We start from the raw sequence: 21574 nt of genomic DNA, 5'->3' as shown, positions 1-21574 counted from the left end.
TCAGATTGCATGGAGTGCCTGTTACCGTAATATTAGATAGAGATTTTAGATTTGCTTAATGTTTCTAGTAGAGTTTATAGAGGGTGATGGGTAGTCAGCTGAGTTTTAGTACTTTTAAAAATCTTCATCCATAGACAGATGGTCAGATAGAGAGGACCATATATACTCTAGAGGACATGCTAAAAGCAGGTAGCATAGACCTAAAAGGTACTTAGGATGAACATTTACCATTGGTGGAGTTCACCTACAATAATAGTTATCAAGCAACCATTGCTATGGCACCGTATGAGGCACTTTAGGTGAGAGGACACTACTAGAATCAGAGATTATATAGAGGACCTATGCTATGGTCAAGTTGATTCAAAAGAGAATCAAAGCAGCACATTGTCGACAGTAGAGCTATGTAGATGCCAGAAGGAAAACACTGGAGTTCACAGTAGGTGATATGGTTTTCCTAAGGTTGGAACCCATGAAGGGATTGATGAGATTTGAGAAGAAGGGCAAGTTGAGCCCAAGGTATGTCGGACTGTTTGAGATTCTAGACAGAGTTGGATAAGTTGCCTACAAAGTTACCTTACCACCGGTATTGTCCAACATACATAACATTTTCCACGTGTCGATGCTCAAGAAGTATCTACCAGACCCGTCTCAGATTCTGAGTTATGAACCATTGTAGCTGACGGAAGACCTATCTTAAAAGAGGCACCAGTACAGATATTAGACCAGGAGGACCAGATTCTCTGGGGCCGCACCATATCCTATGTGAAAGTGCTCTGGATGAAACATTCAGTCCAAGAGGCATCATAGGAACACGCAGAGGACATGAGGTCTATATATCCCCAATTATTTGATGACTAGATACGTGTGAATTTCGTGGACAAAATTTAAATAAAGGGGAGGATTTCATACCCCATACCTAGCCAAGTATTTAATATTGATTTTTTATAACTGACATGTGCTTGATAGGTTCAGTTTGACGGAATAGTGTGGACCTTATTGGTATTCCATAGTAAAGAGAAAGGGTTGTCAGTTTTGCAGTTTAAGGTGAAGCAGCGGCTACACGTGATTTTAGAGGACCATTTAGTTAGAGTTTGGGAAAGCCCCAAAATACGAAAAACGGTTATAATAGAGTAATCTTCCATATCAATTAACAATTGGATCCATAATGGAAGAGATGCGGCATATTTAATAGTTTTTGGTCCACTAAGTCATATATTGGTCGATGCCAGTAAGCTTAACCAGTCAACCGGATTGCATCAGTCGACCTATTGGCCGAATGACATGGGACCGAGTGTTTAAGTGGTTAAGGCGGGCTACCTACCGTTTGACCAGAAGCTCATGGTGGTCGACTGATAGAGTGCGAATTAGACGTATAAGTTACGTTTGTTAGAATAAATCGATCCGAATAGGGACAAAATCCCAAAAGCCAGGATCTCCATAGGACGTTCAAGAACACAATCAAATAAATAATAGAAAATAGGGATAGAACCACTGACCTTGTTTCGCATCCATAGTGATGATGATTGCAGCGGAAAATAAAGAACAAAGATCTAGGTGCTTCCCCTCTATTCCCAAAGTAACTGGCCTGATGAGAATATCGTATGCGCAGGGACGATGAACACTGAATATCTTCATCTCTTTCCAGAATGCACTCCTCAATAGTGATTGAGAATAATTAGTTGTGATGGGCAGAGGGGGGAACTAGCTCTCCTTATATAGTAATCCCTATAGGGTCTGACTCATCACAGTCCCAATAGGAATCTATCTGGCCCACACTAAGCCAATCCACATTAGACTTCTAATATAACTTAATGACCCCACTTTATTAAACCAAAACCCTAATTAGCCTGGTTTAGGGATTTAATTATGTCCATATGGAATTTTATTAGAACTAAAATTCTAACATTCTCCCACTTGGACTTACATTAAATTCCTTATTTTTAAAAGGATTTAAAAACAATTTTGACCAAAACAAATCACAGGCTAACAACTCTTTAAGAAAACTTTATGTGCACAATTTTTAAAATAAATTGGTCTAGAGGTCATATTAGAAAGTCAATCCTATCCCATAGAGTTTTAGACACCGAATCATGGTGGTAACTGCATCTATGATCAAGCGACACAGAGCCTTTCATGGTCACGAGAGCCCTCAATTCTACTAACATGGATGTAATGTGGTAGTGCGGCAATACTCACATAGTGATTCCTTACGTATTATCAATTTGTCTCCAAAATTTCTCTTCTTTAAGTGGCACAGGCTCACTAGAGAAATAATCTTTATGATTCTAACGAATCTGTATGTCTCATCTTGAATAACTCGAGTTTTACTTTATGTGTTACAAGACATACCTTTAGGCTAATAACTTAATGCCCCAGCCTTGCTTAAGGTTAGCACATTCCTTAATTCTTTAAAACTAGATATATATATGCATCATGTCAATAAATGAAACACCCAAGTGTTCAAAAGAATTTTGCATGCAATGACAACTGATACATATAAGCCAAGATTTACCACACAGTAAAAATTACAGATGAAAAAAAACTTCATTTTACAATGGAGCAAAACAACTCTCACTAACCAACCGCATCCCATGATGCACCTAAACCCATGCTTATGACATGTCTTTCAAAACACAAGGGCGAAGACCTTAGGTTAGGGGATCTATAACTATATCATCTGTATCAATATGCTCCACTGCAATGTCACCTTTCTTTACTGTCTCCTTTATGGTCAAACACTTGACCTTCATGTCCTTAGACCTTCTAAGTTCTTTATTGTTGTTTATAAACAATACAGCAAAACTGTTATTACTATATATCTAGATGGGTCTATCCATAAAATCTAAAATGGTCAACTATTTTATGAGATTCCTGAGTCAAATAACCTGAGTAGCAGCCCCATGGCATGCTACAAACTTTACTTGTATAGTCAATGTGGTTACCAATGTCTGTTTTGTACTGTTCCATAATACTATCCTTCCTGCCATCAGAAAAACATAACCAGATGTAGATCTCCTATCATTCTCACAGCTAGCAAGGTCGGAATCTATATGACCCACTAGCTTGAGTTCAGGAATGTGTCTTTATGTTACATATAATCTTTTGTCCCCTTCAAGTACCGTAATACTTTCTTGGCAGCAACCCAGTGGTTAAGACCAGGATCTGACTGATATCTGCCAAGAAGACCCGTCACAAAGGTAATATCCGATCTGATACAAACCTGAGCATACATGATACTACCTAGTGCGCTAGTATAAGGCACCTCATTATGTCATCCTTCTCAGCTTCATTTTTTGGGCACTGTATCGAGCTCAGTTTGAGAACATGAACATTCCCAGATTTGCAATCCAGCATACTGAACCTCTCCTGAATACGATCAACATAAGTCCTCTGAGAAAAACTTAGTAAACGGCGAGAACAATCCCTATAGATCTCAATGCCAAGGACAAAGGAAATCTCACCAAGGTCCTTCATGTCAAATTCCCTAGATAATAGTTGCTTTCATTTATGCAACATCCCTAGGTCACCTCTAGCAAGCAGGATGTCATCCATATAAACTACGAGAAAATAGAATTTGCTCCCACTGACCTTGTGATATACACTGATCCGCTTTGTTTTCCACAAAATCGAATAAAGTCACAACACTGTCGAACTTCAAATACCACTGCCTGGAAGCTTGTTTGAGACCGTAAATAGACTTCTTAAGTCCACGCAAGATGGTCTCAACCATCCACCGCAAGACCCTCAGGTTTAATTCAACAAGCTCCCAAACATCATTATGTTTCATTGATTTCACCTCATCTCTTATTACATCAAACCACAAATCTAACTGAAGACTAGAAACAGTGCCCGAATAAGTATCTGGATCAACTACACAACCTATGTCGTAGTCATGTTCTCCCAGATAGACCTCATAGATAGATGGTATAACTGAATTTCTCTTCCTGATGGATTGCCGTAATGGTGCTACCACTGCCTCACCCTGAATCTGAGGAATCTCAGCTGGAACTGCATCAATGATGGGATCCTCAACCGCATCCTGATTAAGAGGAATCTCATCAGGTGCTACATGAATGTTAAGGATCGTATCAATATCAGGATCCTGAACTCCTGTAGGTGTAACCAATGGCATAGTATGCCCCACATCCGTCTGAATAGGTAGAAGAATAGGTACTAAAGTATCGACCATATCATTATCTTGAACAGTCTGAGAACAATCATTCTTTTCGTCCACATCAAATTCCAAAAACTTTGCTGTCTATGAGTCCACAATCCTAGTGCCTTCGCAGGGATTATAAAATTTATATCCCTTCGAATAATCTGGGTAGCTAACAAAATAGTAATGAGTAGTCCTAGGATCCAACTTGTTCAAAGTTGGATAATATAGTTTTACTTCTGCAGGGCACCCTCAAACTCTAAGATGGTTTCTGGGTTTAGTAACTACATGGTTAAGGATACAAAGAGTAGTTTTCAAAAACTTCTCCCATAAGAACTTAGGTAAAATTTATCTTACTAATCATACTCCTCACCAGTGCGGTTATGCCTTTCGGCGACACCATTTTTCTCAGGACTTCCTGGCATAGTAAACTGACCAACTATCCTAGAGTCCTCTTAGTATTTGGCAAATAGGCCCTTAAGCTATCCAGCATCGCCATGTCTGCCATAATACTCACCCCCACGATCGGATTTAACAATTTTAATAACTTTCCCCAACTGTTTGTCAACTTCAGTCCCAAAAATCTTGAACTTGTCAAGAGATTCAGGCTTTTCTTTAATTAACAACAGATAGCCATATCGGGAGTAGTCGTCTGTTAAAAGTGATGAAATAAAAAATTTCTACACAATGTGGCTAAATAGGGACCACTGATGTCAGTGTGAATGACCTCCAACAGGTCAGAACTATAGACTACAGTTTTCTTCTTTATCTTGGTCATTTTTTCCTTACATCAGTCTACATAAGTTTCTAGATAACTTTTGAGAGTAGGTAGGATGTCAGACTTTATCAGTCTTTCCACTTTTGCCTTAGAAATATGACCTAACATCTTATGCCACAATGTGAAAGACCGTTCTTTAGGTAAGAGTCTTTTGGAAACAACGTTTTTAACATTATGAAACACGTAGCTATCATAGGGAGATAAACACAGTCTGTACAATCCATTGGACGTAATGCAGGAACCAACTTTATTTGAAACAAATTTATCATACTGTTCTTTATTTCAAAATGGTAACTAACAATGTCCAACACTGAAATCGAAATTAAATTCCGCTTGAAGGATGGTACATAAAAAGTATTCTTTACAGTTAAATTAAAACTAGAAATTAGTAATAAAATGATATCTCCCACGAACTTTACGTCAATCATATCCATCGTTTCTTATGACAAGCCTTGATTCATCCTGATTTGGCCTCTTTCGGTTTATGAATCCCTATATGGTAAAAGCAACTTAGTTAGTTACCCCGCCGTCTAGCTTCCAAGTACTGGATGAGGCTTATGATAGATTGGATTTACAAACAAAAGCCAAAGAATCGTTACCTGATGGCCTGGGTTTTGATAACCAAGTCTTGTATTTGTTGCAATCCTTCTTTATGTGACCCTTCTTCTTGTAAAAGAAGCAGCAATCACTCTCTTTCTTGAAAGAGTCTTTCTTAGGTCCCAAATTGTTAATCCGATCGCACTCTTTATTGGTAGACTTATGAGTATGGTTTTTAGACTTTTCACTCTCATGGGATTTGAAAATAACAAGTAGTTTATCTTCTTCGGATACAATCCTAGAAATAAGGTCATCGATACTCCAGACACCATCCTGGGAAACATAGTTGGTTTTGATGATGTCAAAATCAGAAGGTAGGGTATTCAGAACTTGATGAACAATCAAGGCATCAGGAAGAGCAATATTCAAGGCTTTGATTTTGGTTTGATAGTCAATCATCCAAACAATATAATCCCTAACACCCCCAGAACCATGATATTCTATATTAAATAGCCCTTACAGAAGTCTCCCAATCTCAGCATTCGATGAAGCTTGGTATCTCTTGGAAATTGCATCCAGCAATTCCCTGGCAATACATTTATCAGGTAGACCACTCTTAAGGTGTTCTGGTATCGACCTCTTTATAGATGGTATAGCTAAGCGATTACTCTTTTTCCATGCAGAATACACAAGTTTTTCATCCTCAGTACTATCAGCTGTTAGGTCCATTGGTTTATCTATAACAAGGGACGTATGCACATTTGCCATCTCCATGGAAAACATAATGCCCTCTTTCCACTTCTTAAAATTTGACCCAGTAAGAATCTCAATAGTGACCGTGTTATTATTGACAGAAAAGATGACTGAAAATTTAAACAATGAACAGTACAATAATCAGCATGATGCAAGTACAGCTTGAAACCTTATAAGCTAATGAGAATTTTACACACATCATTGTGAAAACACCTTTGGGCTGAATTCTCAATATGCAATTGTAAAAATCCCTACATACCAGTGGCCATGGGAATACAGCTCAACTTTCAAAATCCACCACCTTTGGGTGTGTAGAATTCTAGGGTCAGCCTATTCATATGCATACTGTATATGTACCCCTTCAAGTACCAATACATGATCACCACCTTTGGGTGTATGACCACACATCAAAATTGAAGGACATCCCACAACTGTATAAGACCAGTGTTTCACAAATTCAACAAGGAAGGTCGCTTTGGCGGCTGCATCCTGTCGAACCCATGGAACCCTCTCTTGGGATATTCCAAAATTACTTACATCCTTAAGCAAATTGTGTTATTTTATAATTTATGACAAGGGGCTTAACTGTCTCAAAATTAACACAAATATGCCAACAGTATTGTTCATCAAAGTAGGTATTTCAGCAAGTCAAAAAATTAGTTCGGTTCCCAATGGAACGAATCGACAAATTCCAGAATAGGGCATACATCAAAAGAATACCAAGAATATTTAAAATATGCATATCTATTTTTAATGTCTTAAAACTAACACAAAATCCAACGATTCTGTTCATCAAGGTAGGTATTCCAGCAAGTCAGAAATTGGTTCGGTTCCCAATAGAATGAATCGATAAATTACATAAAAGGGCATGCATCAATAGAATACCAAAAATATTTAAATATGCATATCTGATCAAAACAGAGGGCACCACTGTGTAGAGCACAGAAAAACAGAGCCAACGCAAAAAATGGGACCCCAAAAGGAGTCTCGTAGCCCCCAGAAAGCTCGGTCAAAGTTCAAGTCCAAATCCGGTTGACTGTACTGGTCAAACCGGTCCGAAAAGTCAAACCAAATCAATTTGGCTCAACCCCGGTTCGAGTAAACCGGTTCAGACCCAGTCCAACCGGGTTCGGTCACCTTTGACAGGGTTAGAATTCGGGTCGGGTCTTCGGGTTGGAAAACGGGTCAACCTGACCCGACGGCGCACGTTAGCAGATCTTATAACTGGCAGGGGCGCACGATAGCAAACCCCGTAAAACTTTTTTTTTACTTCTGCCGGCGAGTGAGATCCACTCGTCGCTTCCGCCGGCGCGTGAGAGCGCGTCCGGCGGCCGCCGGTGGTGATCCACCCACCGGAATTCTCAGCGTCCCGAGTTCTATCCACCCATGTGGTTTATTTCGACTTTTGTCGGAGAAAAAATCCGACAGAATGCTAGTATCCGTACGGGTTTTTCAAAAAATTGAAAAAAACCCTAAAAAACTTGATTCGAACAAAAAAATTTTCGATTCCCTTATTATGTTCTATTATTTTGAATCTATATAGGTTCAAGAACGGATCTATGGAGGCTCTGATACCACATGTTAGAATAAATCGATCCGAATAGGGATAAAATCCCAAAAGCCAGGATCTCCATAGGGCGTTCAAGAACACAATCAAATAAATAATAGAAAATAGGGATAGAACCACTGACCTTGTTTCGCATCCATAGTGATGATGATTGCAGCGAAAAATAAAGAACAAAGATCTAGGTGCTTCCCCTCTATTCCCAAAGTAACTGGCCTGATGAGAATATCGTATGCGCAGGGACGATGAACACTGAATATCTCACTCTCTTTCCAGAATGCACTCCTCAATAGTGATTGAGAATAATTAGTTGTGATGGGTAGAGGGGGGACCTAGCTCTCCTTATATAGTAATCCCTATAGGGTCTGACTCATCACAGTCCCAATAGAAATCTATCTGGCTCACACTAAGCCAGTCCACATTAGACTTCTAATATAACTTAATGATCCCACTTTATTAAACCAAAACCCTAATTAGCCTGGTTTAGGGGTTTAATTATGTCCATATGGAATTTTATTAGAACTAAAATTCTAACAAGGTTTTGATTCATTTTAAGTTGTTACAAAAGTCATAAAAGAGAGAGAAGAGAGAGGAAAGAAAAGATAATAAGCAGGAGAAAGATGAAAAGAAAGGTTTCAGGCTTGTGATTCAAGTTGCAAGCTGTATACGTTGGAAATCGCCACTTGCCCACGGTGATGACGACAATTGGACATGGACAACATTGAAGCTTCAGTCGCAACAAGAACCTTGAAAAACCCCCCATAAAAATGACCAAAAAGACCTCAAGAAAAATAAAATACGAAAAAGAAAAAAAAAATAGAGAGAGTATGGATTGCTTAACGGACGAAGCAAGGACGTCTGGCTTTGGTGAAAAAACCTACCTCATCACTAAGTGATAAATTAGGGAATTCAATAGTCGGCTTCATCTATTCCATAGTGTTGTTTAATAGGGCTGAGGAAACAGACATTACATAACTTCTAGTGATTCACTTAACATTATCCATACAACTCTTCCCACGCACAACTCCTCCTTCCACTCACTACAACATACTCATTAACCTGGATGAAATTTTGCTAGTGTATGCTCCTTCTACAAGGCTGGCAGCCAATGCAAATGGAATAATTCAGTTCCCCGTTGGGTTTATAAATACCCTCCTAGGTTTTATTATTTTTTTAAATACCCTTAAAGATACCATTTTCCTTGGCTGCCAGCCTTGTAGTAGAAACATTCAAAATTTTCCCATTAACCTATACCATAAACCCATAATATAATATACCTAAATATAACCTACAATAACTAATGGTTCACCCATTACATACATAACAAAAAATGTTTCGTGTTTCTACGTTTGGCATATCTCAATTATCTTCTGCCGAAATTTCCGTGAATAACAACTGTGTTATCTTTTCTATGCCTAAACTTTTCTTACCAATTCTTGCTATGAGTACATTTCGGAGTTTCCCCTCCTCTCAAAGTTTTCCTTCCATGGTCTTGCGTCATGACCCAAAAGTCTCAAAGTTCATTTCAAGAATAGAAATTTGAATTGTTTCTTGAACCAGCCATATGGGTGGTTAGTCTGACCTAAAAAAATGTATGGCTTAGGTTTTTCATAAAAAAAAATTATTTTCTTAAATTAAATAAAACTTCAGGACATTAGCTTTTTAATTGTTAAAGTTAATATAAATAGTTTAGTTGTCACCTATATCTTCTTTAGGAACTTCTTTTTGAACAAAATGTGAATTTTATTATAGGTAGAGTTGGATACAGGACTCAACCTGTATAGTAAGGCCTACCAATCATAAAAATTTTGGTCTCACATTAATGAAAAGGTCATAAAAAATTAAAATTTTTAATTCGAAGGAGTTTACACCAAATTTCCCTCAAACTCCGTTTGGTTGCAAGGGAAATGGGAAAGGGAAGGGAAGTGAAAGGAAATTTATTTTTTCCTTTTAAGTCGTTTGGTTGCAACTGATGTGAAGTTGTTTGGTTGAATTGATATAAAATCAATGCAAATTTTTTTTAAATTTGTAATTCAACCCACTTTATTAATTTTCACTAAGGCTCTTTCTTAAAAAAATTAAAAAACATACATTAAATTTTTTAAATTCAAAAATTGAGAATCACTAGAAGCTTTTAGCCATTTAGAGACGGACAAAACCTCCCTCATTTTTCATTTGTTGGTTATAAAATTTATTTAGAGACTAACAAAACCTCCCCCATTTTTCATTTGTTGGTTATAAAATTTTTTCCCTCTATATAAATTCAAACACCACATTCAAAACCTCCACCATTTCCATGCAATAACTATCACCATCCATTCTCTATTTCGGTTCCACCATGACCCATCCCATTGTGTTGCTTGGACTGCTGGTAGTAGCATACTTTAGTGTAAGAAAAATAATGCTTTTACATTATCCATTTATTTCAATGTGATTATAGTTTGTCCCTTTTTTACCTTATTTGGTTGATATGTTTTTCTGTTGAAATTGTAGGGTTCTTCTCAAGCTGAAAATGCTTTTTCAAAGTACTGGGAAGACCATATTGGTCTTCCACACCCTCCACATTGGTTAGCTGCAAAGGATTCTCCATTAAGTCTCGTTCAGACATCAATGTTTATGAAACTTATAGAGAAAAATGAATTGGCTTCCAACCTGCATTTATTCTGTAAGCAAGCTAATGTTGCTTGTTCTTCAAATGCACAAGTGAAGAAGATTACATATGACACTACTCTTCCACCAATAGCCCAGTGGAATGGTGATAGAGTGAAATATGAATACGTTCCAAATGAAGGACCCCTATCAGTTGCCACCCAAGGGGGATTACCATTTTTTCGGGAGTCAATGGTGAAAGAAGGAGCTTTCATGCCTGTCCCTGATTTAAGAGACCCAGTGTCCTATAAATCCTTCTTGCCAAGACGTTTGGTATCAAAAATTCCATTTTCATTTTCCCGGATCAAGGAATTGAAGAACCTTTTTGGTGTGATCGATGAATCAAACATGGATGGGTATATTCAAGACACTCTTGAGATATGCGAGAAGAGCCCCATTCGAGGTGAGCAATGCACCTGTGTGACTTCCGCCGAGGATTTCATAGATTTTGTTGTTGAGAAATTAGGGCACCATGTCGGTGTATGGAGTAGTGAGAGCATTGAAGGATCTTATGAGAATGTCACAATTGGAGAAGTGAAACTCATCTATGGAAACCTCTCTGAAGCACCAATCATATGTCATAGTCTACCATTCTTATTTCAAGTTTATTATTGCCATGTTTTACAGAAAGTAAAAATATATGCAGTTGATATACATGCTCGAAAGGAAGTGAATCATGCGATCATGGCATGCCATTATGACACATCAACTTGGAATCCAAACCATCTTGCTTTTAAGCTGTTGGGTTTTGGCCCAGGCTTAATTGAAGTTTGTCATTGGATAAGCGAGAATGGAATGGTCTGGACAAAGAGTCTGGGTTGAGTAACATTTGAAGACTTGATTATCTTATAGTTCTCTTGTTTTGTGTTAAATGTTACAGCTTATGCTATTTGAAGGATAAATAATGACCTATTGTGACTTGTCATTAAGTTTCAATATAATTATGGTCTCAATTGTCCAGCATAATTTATGACAACTTGAAATCTCCGGTAAAATTTTTAGTCAAGCATGCCGAGTACATCAACAAAAGCCCATATGCAAACAAGTCTATGAGGTAATATTTTACTTTATTCAGATATCCTACTTGAAGTGAAAACTTTCTAAGTAAAATTTTGCTTGGAAAAAGTGGCAAACAATTTTTGGCACGTCCGCTGAGACCCTCTAAAGCCTTGGAATGGTTGATGGAACTTAATTTTAAGAGGAAGGGTTCCCCACCCACACTAAACAATATTGGAATTACCCAAACTTTACAAATTGTTATAAAAAAGGATAATAATGACACATTTTAATCATTATTTCATACAAATTAATCTTAGGTGAGCTGAAAACATGAAAACAACACCTGATTCTTATTCTATTACCCATGGGATAGTACTCAGGATTATCTTTCCAATGGCACCGATTTGTAATTTTTTGACCACCCGACTAAAGTTATAATAGATTTACATTTTAGGGTATTTTGACCAGATGCGGTTGAACCGGTCAAATCCTCCACAACCTGGTTAGGTCCACCTAGGGTTGGCCAAGGGGGAGGACCCAAATGTGGCCCAAAATTGTGATTTTGTCCCAAATAGAACCAGCCTGGCTTCTTGGGCAGCCTCTTGGATGGCTCAAACTCTCCTTCTACAGGTTCCTTGAGGAGCCTCTGGCCGTTCCAGTTGGAGCTGCCTTAAAGCTCCTATGGGCTTTTTGGGTACCTCCAAATCAGTTAAAATCCTAGTGGGAATGAGGTTAGGGGTTAGTAGCCTATCGTATTTCCTAGTTAAAAACATTTATTTTTGACCGTAGGATCACTATCCAACCCATCCTAATGCCTTGATTCCTCCTACCCTTTATTTATAGGTACGTGGATTCTACTTGGGGTAATTCAATCCCAATCCTTGATGTAATAAAGCCTGATACATATCAGAAGTAACCCCCAATGACAAGACGACATGTGTAATAAACCCAGACCAAAGGTAACTCACGAAATACATGCCTGAGGCCTAAATAAACTGCCAGCCCTCAGCCCCTCACACTGGATCCATGAATAAGGAACTTTACAAGTGGCCTGCAAGAGGGATGACTCGAATTTTTATCCTCTCCTATTACAGCACGGTGTAGTAGCGCATCGTGCGGTAGCTGCAAAGGCCATGTGCACTATGTGGGGTCCACTGTGCCACATGGCCTTTGCAGCGTCGCACGATGCGCTACTGCACCATGCTGTGACAGGAGAGGATAACAATTCGGGATGACGACTCCTCATTATGCCAGTTGCTAATACGGACAAATTCCATTAACCGTTCCTACTTAGATCTCCGTCAGCCTTAGGAACACTTGACTCAAAGAACAGAAGGGACAGTCCAGGAGGACCATATAAATAGAGTTACAGTACAGAAGAAGGGGTAAGGTTCACTCTAATCCGACTCAGTCTATCTTGTCTGTTCTTGAATACTGTTATCGGCCTTTTGTCTTCGACCTCGATAACTTCTGTATCTCTAAGATCTGATTTAGGCATTGAAGAATCCCCATTAGGAATCAACTCTAGGCCACTCTTCTGCTCTGTCTCCTAGTTTTTTTGTGTGCAAGCTTGGATCCCAACAGATTTCGACAATAACAAATCCTAAATCCAAGGGATGGGAATAGCCACTTCAGATTACATAATCTTTCCTTAGGTGGCAATCAAGGTTCACCCCTCCCCTTGGATTGGGTGAATATTCACCATCCAAGGGGGGACATACCTTTGCTAAAAGATAGCATATGTAGCCTTGATCGACTTTGAAAAACCCAAAATATAATGGTGGGTTAGGATACATAAAATCTTTACCCCTTAGGTGTTGAAGAAATCTTGATAATTCCAGCTTCCTTAGTGGAGGGTGGGTTAATCTTGGCCCTAATCTATACATAGATCCTACGGTTGAAACAAAAGACTACAAATTGAATCCCCTTTGGTCTTGTGGCAAACAAATCTTTCATTAGAAAGACTTGCCACTTTGTTGGGCTAATTTTAGACCTTGGATTTAAATCTTTGCATCCAATGTTTTTGATTAATCACTACCACTGGCTTGCCTTAAAAACTAGAAGATCTTGGAGGACTAATCTTCGCCCTCTATGTAGCCCTTATGTCTAATGATTGACATTAGTTCCTACCATTAGTTGCCACAATTAGAGAGGGGTACGTGATTCAACTCTATAAATAGAGGCCTCCCCCTCCCCATTCCAGGACACACTTGAATGCACTAGAGAACACTCTTGAGTGAAGCATGATTTCTTGGCTCTTGTGAGATGCACTAGATAGAGAGAGAGAGAGAAAGTCTATGCTATGCCACCAAAGCTCCAGGTAATTAACCCCAAACTTTTGGATGGATGTCTAGTGAAGGTATAATATCTTCTCCTCCCCTCTTTACATTTTTTTGTTTATTTTTGTGAGATCCCATCGGGGGTTTCAGGTCCCATTTGGGATTGAACCGGGTTTGAGGTCTTAATGAAATAGAGTCACCACCTAGATAGATGTCTAGGACCCAAATATATGACAATATTACAAAACTATTGAGTACACTCTGAACTAATTCAACCAATGGTCGGGTTCATGTCCGGTTATGGTCCAACTTAGGAGTGCTCTCATGGTTGAACCCACACGTTATCGTTCTATTGTTGGTGCCCTCCAATATGTCACCATGACTCAGCCTGATGTATCAATTCATCAAACAATCAACAAACTTCAAATAAAATATTAGTTCTTCAAAGAAGAATCATTGTAACAAACGAGATTGACAACTCTCCCCTAGGAACTGAAGAATAGGAATCTAAGAAAATATCTGGTTGATCTAGATATGGGGATTCTTCACAACGATGTTTGATTTTAATGCAATTAGAGCATAGAAGCGAAGATCGATTCTCATATATAAACCAAACAACTAGAGAATCTAACTATCACAATAAAATTCTAACTGAGGAAGCAAGTCCATAAGAAAATGGTACAGGTACGGGTGTCAAATAAACCCAGCCAACCCGAGTCCATCCTAATCCATCCGGAGTCTGACCCTGTATTAAGGATCAATCAGGCCTGGTCCGGGCTCTTGTAAACCGTGGTAGGGCCGGGCTGGGCCTGGGCTGAATTAAAGGACCTTAGGATTGAGTTAGGCTTTAGGCCAAGTCAGGACCAACCCGGCCGTTGAAACTTCATCACAGACCAAGTCAAGGGTAATCGCGACTGATTCTTGACAACCTGAACTCTGGATTCATCGAAAGAGAGGTAACCAAAAAACAGTTTTTTAAAAAAAGGGCGCGGGGTTCTTTTTTATAAAATTTAAATTTTTAAATGATACTAGACCTTTTGTTAAATCGAATAGAATAATTAATATTCGAAATCCGGTTATTTAATCGAATTCAAACTCTATAACAGATTTTATATATCTGCCGAACAAGTAAATAATTATAGAAAGGCTAAACAAGTTGTTTGAAACAATTCAGATCTTCTAGGGCACAGTTGCCCATAGCGGTCTGTGTGGCGTAGACTGAGTCGTGTGCACAAAGATCATTTTACCCCCGCTCGGGCAAGGTATTTGGGTAGGGGTAAAGTGGTCTTTATGCGTGCAGCTCAGTCTACGTCGCTCAGGCCGCTACGGGCAGCACGCCATAGAGGATCTAGATCCTGTTTGAAATCATGTTTTACAGAAGAACGGTGTTCAACTAGTTCTTCTAAGGATCAGGCACCTCTGTAGCGCGGCATATTGTGCAGCGCACATGTTACATTTACAGAGCCATGATGCCCACACCAACACACATCCCAACGCGCATCGTGGCTCTATAGCCGTTGGACGTTGCATATCGTGCCGTGCTGCAAAGGAGCCGGATCCTTCTTCTAAGGACCCGGATCCTCTCCTGTGCATCAGTCTCTGCAACGTCCATCTGATAGCTGGGTGTATTACGACACGCACCCTAACCCTGAGTGCCTCCAGCTGTCATATGCGCACTAGAGTGGCTGGCACGCTGGGGAGGATTTTTTTCCTTATTGGTTTGGAAGCTCAAAGCTTCATTAAGGATTTTCGGATTTCATCCAATAAGTTTCCTCATGATCTACAAAGGGATTCGTATTTTTTTTTAGGGGAAAAGAATGCTATCTAATTGCGTGTGGCACAAGGCTCGTGTGCCTAGGCATAGGGCAGAACACTGTCGTGACCCTATGAAAAGGCAAAAATCTTCGAGCGCATGACAGTCATTGCACACAATCCTATGTCTAGGCGCAAGAGCCACATGCCGCATGCGACCAGGTAGTTTTCTCTTTCCCTTTTTTAGAAAAAAAAAAATTCAATTTGATGGTGAACCAATTTCTTTTCATAAAGATTGAGATGTGGATTGGGCTCGGGTTTGGGGTAAGTCAGGATCAGCCCGGCCCATTGACACCCCTAGGTACAAGAATCGAAATTCCATCATAGATAGGGATGTAAACGGATTGGATTCGGCTCAGATACGGATCGGATGTGATCAGATCAAGATATTCTCTGGCCGAATATGAATACCTCTAAACAGATTCGGATGCGGATCGAATTCGGTTTTTTGACCATCTGTTTACATCTCTGCCTTGTGTAACCTGGACCTTCCTCCCCCTAGCGGATACAATTCACTCTCTATCTATATCTCTTAGATCATGATTTTCTTTTTCTCATATTCTAGAATCTATTGAATCTTTAAAAACCCTCAAGATCATTATTTACTTAATTTTTTTATTATTAAGTATTCAAATTTCTCTAAATGAATACAGATGTCCCTAAACAGATATGGATACCGATCGAATTTTCAATTATCCATTTACTTCTTTAATCATAGACTAAGTCACGGGTAATCGCGACTGATTCTTGACAACCTGAACTTTGGATTCATCGAAAAAGAATAAAACGACAACTCCCCGAAGAAGAGAGTGCTTAATAGATAAATTTCCACCAAAGACACCTCTTTTCTAGCCAAAGAAAAGCTAAGGCACTTCTTTTTGACTGGAAAAGTAAGCACGTGCTTCCATTTAAAAATTAAAATTGTTAAATGATACTAGACCTTTTGTTAAATCGAATAGAATAATTAATATTCGAAATCCGATTATTTAAATCGAATTTGAATTCAATAACAGATTTTATATATCTTCCGAACAAGTAAATAATTATGAAAAGACTAAGCAGGTTGTTAAAAACAATTCAGATCCTCTAGGGCGCAGATGTTTGTAGCGGCCAGTGCGGCATAGACTGAGCCGCGTGTGCAAAGATTGCTTTACCCCCGCTCGGACAAGGCATTTGGGAAGGAGTAAAGCGGTCTTTGCACTTGCAGCTCAGTCTGCACGGCTCAGACCGCTACGGACAGCATGCCATAGAGGATCTAAATCTTGTTTGAAATCATGTTTTACAGTTTCAACAGTAGATACCCTACAGAAGAACGGTGTTCAACTAGTTCTTATAAGGATCAGGCGCCTCTGTAGTGCGGCATATTGTGCAATGCACATTTAACATTTACAGAACCATGATGCCCATGCCAGCACACATCCCAACGCGCATCGTGGCTCTATAGCCGTTGGACGTTGCATATCGTGCCGCGCTGAAGAGGAGACGGATCCTTCTTCTAAGGACCCGGATCCTCTCCTGTGCAGCAGTATCTGCAACATCCATCTGATAGCTGAGAGCATTACGACACGCACCCTGACCCTGAGTGCCTCCGACTGTCATATGCGCACTAGAGTGGCTGACACGCTGAGGAGGATTTCTTACCTTATTGGTTTGGAAGCTCAAAGCCTCATTAAGGATTTTTGGATTTCATCCATTAAGTTTCCTCATGATCTACAAAGAGATTCATATTTTTTTTAAGGGAAAAAGAATGCTACCTAGTTCCATGTGGCACACGAGCCAGCACAGGGCAGAACAAAATGATTGCCATTACCCTATGGAAAGGCAAAAATCTCTGAGCACATGACAGTCATTTCACATGGCCCTATGCTTAGGCGTAAGAGTCACACATCGCATGCTACCAGGTAGTGTTCTCTTTCCCTTTTTTATTAAAATATATATATATTCAATTTGATGGTGAACCAATTTTTCCATAAAGATTGAGATGACATCTTTCATGATAGCAGTTGAGTATCAATATAAGAAAGCTGGTGACTTTTTTAAACTTGGGCCTAGAAACCTTTTATTTCTTCTTCTTATTCTCCTCTACTAAATTGGACATATCTCATTCTCAAACAAAAAACTAAGACCCCAAGTCAAGGCTGCTTTACACTTATTGCAAGTTATAACGGCCCATGAAGGGCATCAACACTGACCCAAACCACAAATTTCCATTATGTTCTTCCACTTCACTAATAAACTTCAAAGTCTTTCCTTGACTATCTGCAAAAATTTCTACAACTTCTCCCTCCTCATTCAGCTTTACAGCAATTGCATGAGCCTTCATCTCACCAATTATTGACTGTAATCTCTTAACTCTATCAGGAAGCTTCAAGAAAACCTTCCCAAACCAAGGATTTGTAAGAGCCCAGTTCTCAAATTTGCCGTTCTTACTGTACAAAGCAACCCAAAACTCCCCTTTTGAATTCCTTCTAATATTATCAGGAAATCCAGGTAACTCAGCAAAGACATCAAGACTTCCAGCTTTAGGACCTTTAAGCCAAAGCTTTAGGATCCTACAAGTAGTAGTTTCTGAGATTAGCAAGAAGGTGCAGTCTTTGTTCAAAGCCACCCCATTTGGAAAAACTAGGCCTCTCAGCAACACTGTCACTTGTTTACTTGATATATCATACTTCATCAATCTACCAGTCTTGTCCAGGCCTAGAACTGTTGACATAAACTCTCTGTAAAGAAATAAAAATGTTTGTTACTTATTGTTGGTAGTGATCTTGGCTCAGATACCAATTATTGGTTTTAGTATAACGGTAAGCACTTGATCCGAAAGACTAACACACGTAAACAGAGGTTTCATATATGTATTATGAATGAAATTACCTTCTTTGAAAATTTGTGCTAGAATCAGTGAAATAGATTACATCTTCATCGCCGTCGATGTCCAAACTATTGGTGAAACGTAAGGGTACGCCTTCAGCCTCGGTGATCAATTGAGTCACCAAACCTCCATTTGGGTCTGCCTTTTGGAGCCCAAGGTAGGCATTAGCAATGTAGAGATCTCCAGTCTTGGGATGAAATCTTAATCCTAATGGTCTCCCACATACATGTTCCATCTTTGCTGAAATTGGGCGTTCGCACTCATTCCTGATCTCCAGTAAAAAGTTACAATTCTCTTTCGTTAAAAACTCTAAAGCTGATGAAACACATTAAATCAAATCTTTTAACCTAATCCGTACTAGATTGACCCAATCTAACGATACACTAGATCAAACCCATTAGGCACATCACACAGACAAAATTCCATTCCAAAATTGTATTCTCCCTAGGTTTTTTGATCTACTATATTCAGTTACCCACAAACAGAAAAAAGTAAAGAAAGGGAAATAGTATTAATTGTAACAGAAAAAGAAGAGAGAGAAGAATAATAACTTTTCTCCTTTACTACTCCTCTGTCAGGCCATTTAAAGAAACACAAGAATTTTAATTTTTGTTTTTCTTACCTTTGGGGAGAAGTGAGTGCAAATACTTTCCAGCCTTGATTTCCTTGCCATTTAAGGATTTGACCATCGGCAACACCTGTGTATGGACCTTCTCCATTAGGATCAAAGGCTATACTCTCTGGGCCAACAGCTCCTTCGGCGAGACGAATAACCTCTGCATCTTGAAGGTTGTCATGGGCTCCGGGAATAAGCGGAGGCTTAAATGAAGGAAATGGTTTGGTAGACAAGTAGATGGAAAGAACTGCAAGAATTGCTGGAAATAAGATGAAGATAGATTTCATAGTCTCAGAAAGGAAGAGGCAAAGAAAGAATAGAGAGACAGAAAGAAAAGAGATGAGGCTAGATTCTTTGTTTCCTGCTACTAAAATGATAGATTCTGACCTTTGAGGCTATTTATTTAGTTTTAGATGGATAATATAATGGTAAGAATCCTTAACTACTTAATTAATGGGCTGCAGATGAAGTGACATAAGAGTGCTTACTTGTCTTTCTCCATCCAGACCTGCACCATCCCCCTTTGTTAAATAAAGGCTGATCTAGCCCCACCGGTTCAGCTTTGTACCAAGTGGTAAATGAGATGGGCCCAAATTTATAGATATGTTGCTTATCTTATTTGTTGAGTTTCAGCCCAAATGGGGTTGTCCCCATTAGCTTGGCATAGGAAATATGTGTGTGTGTGTGTGTGTGTGTTTTTGTCCGTTTCTTTGTGAAAAAAGTTCTCTATGGGGGAGTGAAACTGTCTGTATGATTTAAGTGCACGGTATCAGATCAGGTATCGGTCACTTTATACGATATCGATATAATATCGATATGGATCGGATAAATTTACATATGTTTTTTTTAATGGGTTTTTTGACTATTTTATTCCTTGTTCATACCATTCACTGATACAATATCGGTCAGATATCGATATCGATCGCCTTCAAAATCATGCAGTATCAATCATATCTGACAATTCGATATTGATACCGACACCAATACCGATACCTCAAATTAGGATCATCTACATCCAAACACAGAAAGAGAGGCAAAATGACCGTCCCACCCTAATGAAAGGTGAGGGGCACCTTCATCCACGTACATAGGCCACCCTATCCACATAAAATATGGACCATTTTTATTTTTTAAATTAGCTTGGCATAAGAAAAATATCGGTTTATTTTTTGGTAGGCCAAGTAGAATTGAACTCACCTCTCTTAATTATGAGGTATTGGGCTCTGTCAAGTGGGCTCTTTCTTTGATTACCATTACATGCAAATGGTGTGCAGACTGCAGACCCCGACCGGCCTACCCCATATGATATTAGTTGAGTCCTTAGTCAACATTGGACGTCAATTATTTTGTGAGTTTTTATTGTCTTTTAAGTGACTATTTATGAAATAAAATAAAAAAAAGAAAAAAAAAAGCTGGGTATGCTAGTGATGTATAACGAATTCTGATATCATTGTGCGTCAGCAGATTTGTTGTTGGAGAATACATAGGTGAGAGGCCACGCCTGACGTTCGTTGCACCATCCACCACGTCGTCTCAGTTGTCAAATCTGTATATTGAATCTTTATAAAGATATGTGAACAGAGCAACGGGCCCATCTTTAGCTGCTACTCCATTTCTTTTACCGCTCGGTGCGGCAACCAATGGGGACCAGATTCGTGAAGTTACAACTAAAATTATATTATTTTTTGTGAGTTTTTTTTGGTAAATTTTTTGTGAGTTTGTTCTTGCGTTTTTAAGTTATAATTGTAGATCTGAAAATAAATTAACCCCAATCATCCATTGAAATACAGATAAAAAAAATGTTTTTTTATTTATTTCATTTCCTGCCCGTTTTATTTCTTCAAGTGCATCTAATAGTGGGGATGGATTCCATCAGAGCAATGTGTTTGGGTAGGGGTAAGATGATCATTTTTTTTTTCTCTATTAGAGGAACTTGGGAAAATGGATCGGACAAGAAAATAGATTAGATAATGATCCCTAATAGAGGGGGGATGGACCCCACCCGGGCAGTGTGGTTGGACAACGGTAGGGTGATCATTTCTACCCCCTATTTGAGGAACTTGGGAACATCGAGCTGCCCAGAAAATGGAACCGATACCTCTAATAGAGGGGGATGGACTCCACCCAGACAATGTGGTTGGGCAGGGATAGGGTGGTCATTACCGCCCCCCTCTATTTGAGGAACTTGGAGAAATGGAATTGCCCGGGAAATGGAGCTGATAATGATCCACTACAGGGCTGAGCGCAAATGTTGGGGTGGGGCAGGTAGTAGATCAATTCAGGGGAAATAAAGCGAAGGAGGTCTTAATTGTTTTTTTGAAAAAAATCCATAAAAGTTTTTCTATTGCCATTATTGCTCCGAAAATAACACCAGGGGTTTCATATTCAATGAATTTACAATTATAATGAATCAAAGGATGCTCACCTGATTACGTATCATGCAAACGTTACCAACAATTCCAGATTCGTGCATTTGGGATTTCCATTTTCAGTCTACGTCATGGGATTGAAGGGAAAATTGGGTAAATGCTCTTGCATTTTATGAGACGACAATATAGGTTG

The 21574-nt window shown here is 39.1% G+C and overlaps 2 protein-coding genes across 2 annotated transcripts; one reads left to right on the top strand and one right to left on the bottom strand.

Annotated features, from left to right (window-relative positions):
• The first annotated feature begins 10107 nt into the window (after positions 1–10107).
• LOC122642985 (polygalacturonase-1 non-catalytic subunit beta-like) lies at positions 10108–11362 on the top strand. Its single transcript, XM_043836613.1, has 2 exons — positions 10108–10177; positions 10282–11362. Exons 1-2 carry the CDS (start codon positions 10127–10129, stop codon positions 11257–11259), a joined length of 1029 nt encoding a protein of 342 aa, XP_043692548.1. The 5' UTR covers positions 10108–10126; the 3' UTR covers positions 11260–11362.
• A 6188-nt stretch (positions 11363–17550) lies between these two features.
• On the bottom strand, positions 17551–19372 carry LOC122641508 (protein STRICTOSIDINE SYNTHASE-LIKE 10-like). The gene is made up of 3 exons (XM_043834764.1): positions 19019–19372; positions 18399–18662; positions 17551–18247 (listed from the first exon to the last, which is right to left on the bottom strand). The coding sequence occupies exons 1-3, from the start codon at positions 19297–19299 to the stop codon at positions 17677–17679; spliced, it is 1116 nt and encodes a 371-aa protein (XP_043690699.1). The 5' UTR covers positions 19300–19372; the 3' UTR covers positions 17551–17676.
• Between the last annotated feature and the right edge of the window lie 2202 nt (positions 19373–21574).

Source organism: Telopea speciosissima, chromosome 10, assembly GCF_018873765.1.
Source record: "Telopea speciosissima isolate NSW1024214 ecotype Mountain lineage chromosome 10, Tspe_v1, whole genome shotgun sequence".
NCBI classification, from domain to species: domain Eukaryota; kingdom Viridiplantae; phylum Streptophyta; class Magnoliopsida; order Proteales; family Proteaceae; genus Telopea; species Telopea speciosissima.
Note: the sequence above shows the minus strand (reverse complement) of the source record. Positions and strands in the feature narration are given on the sequence as shown.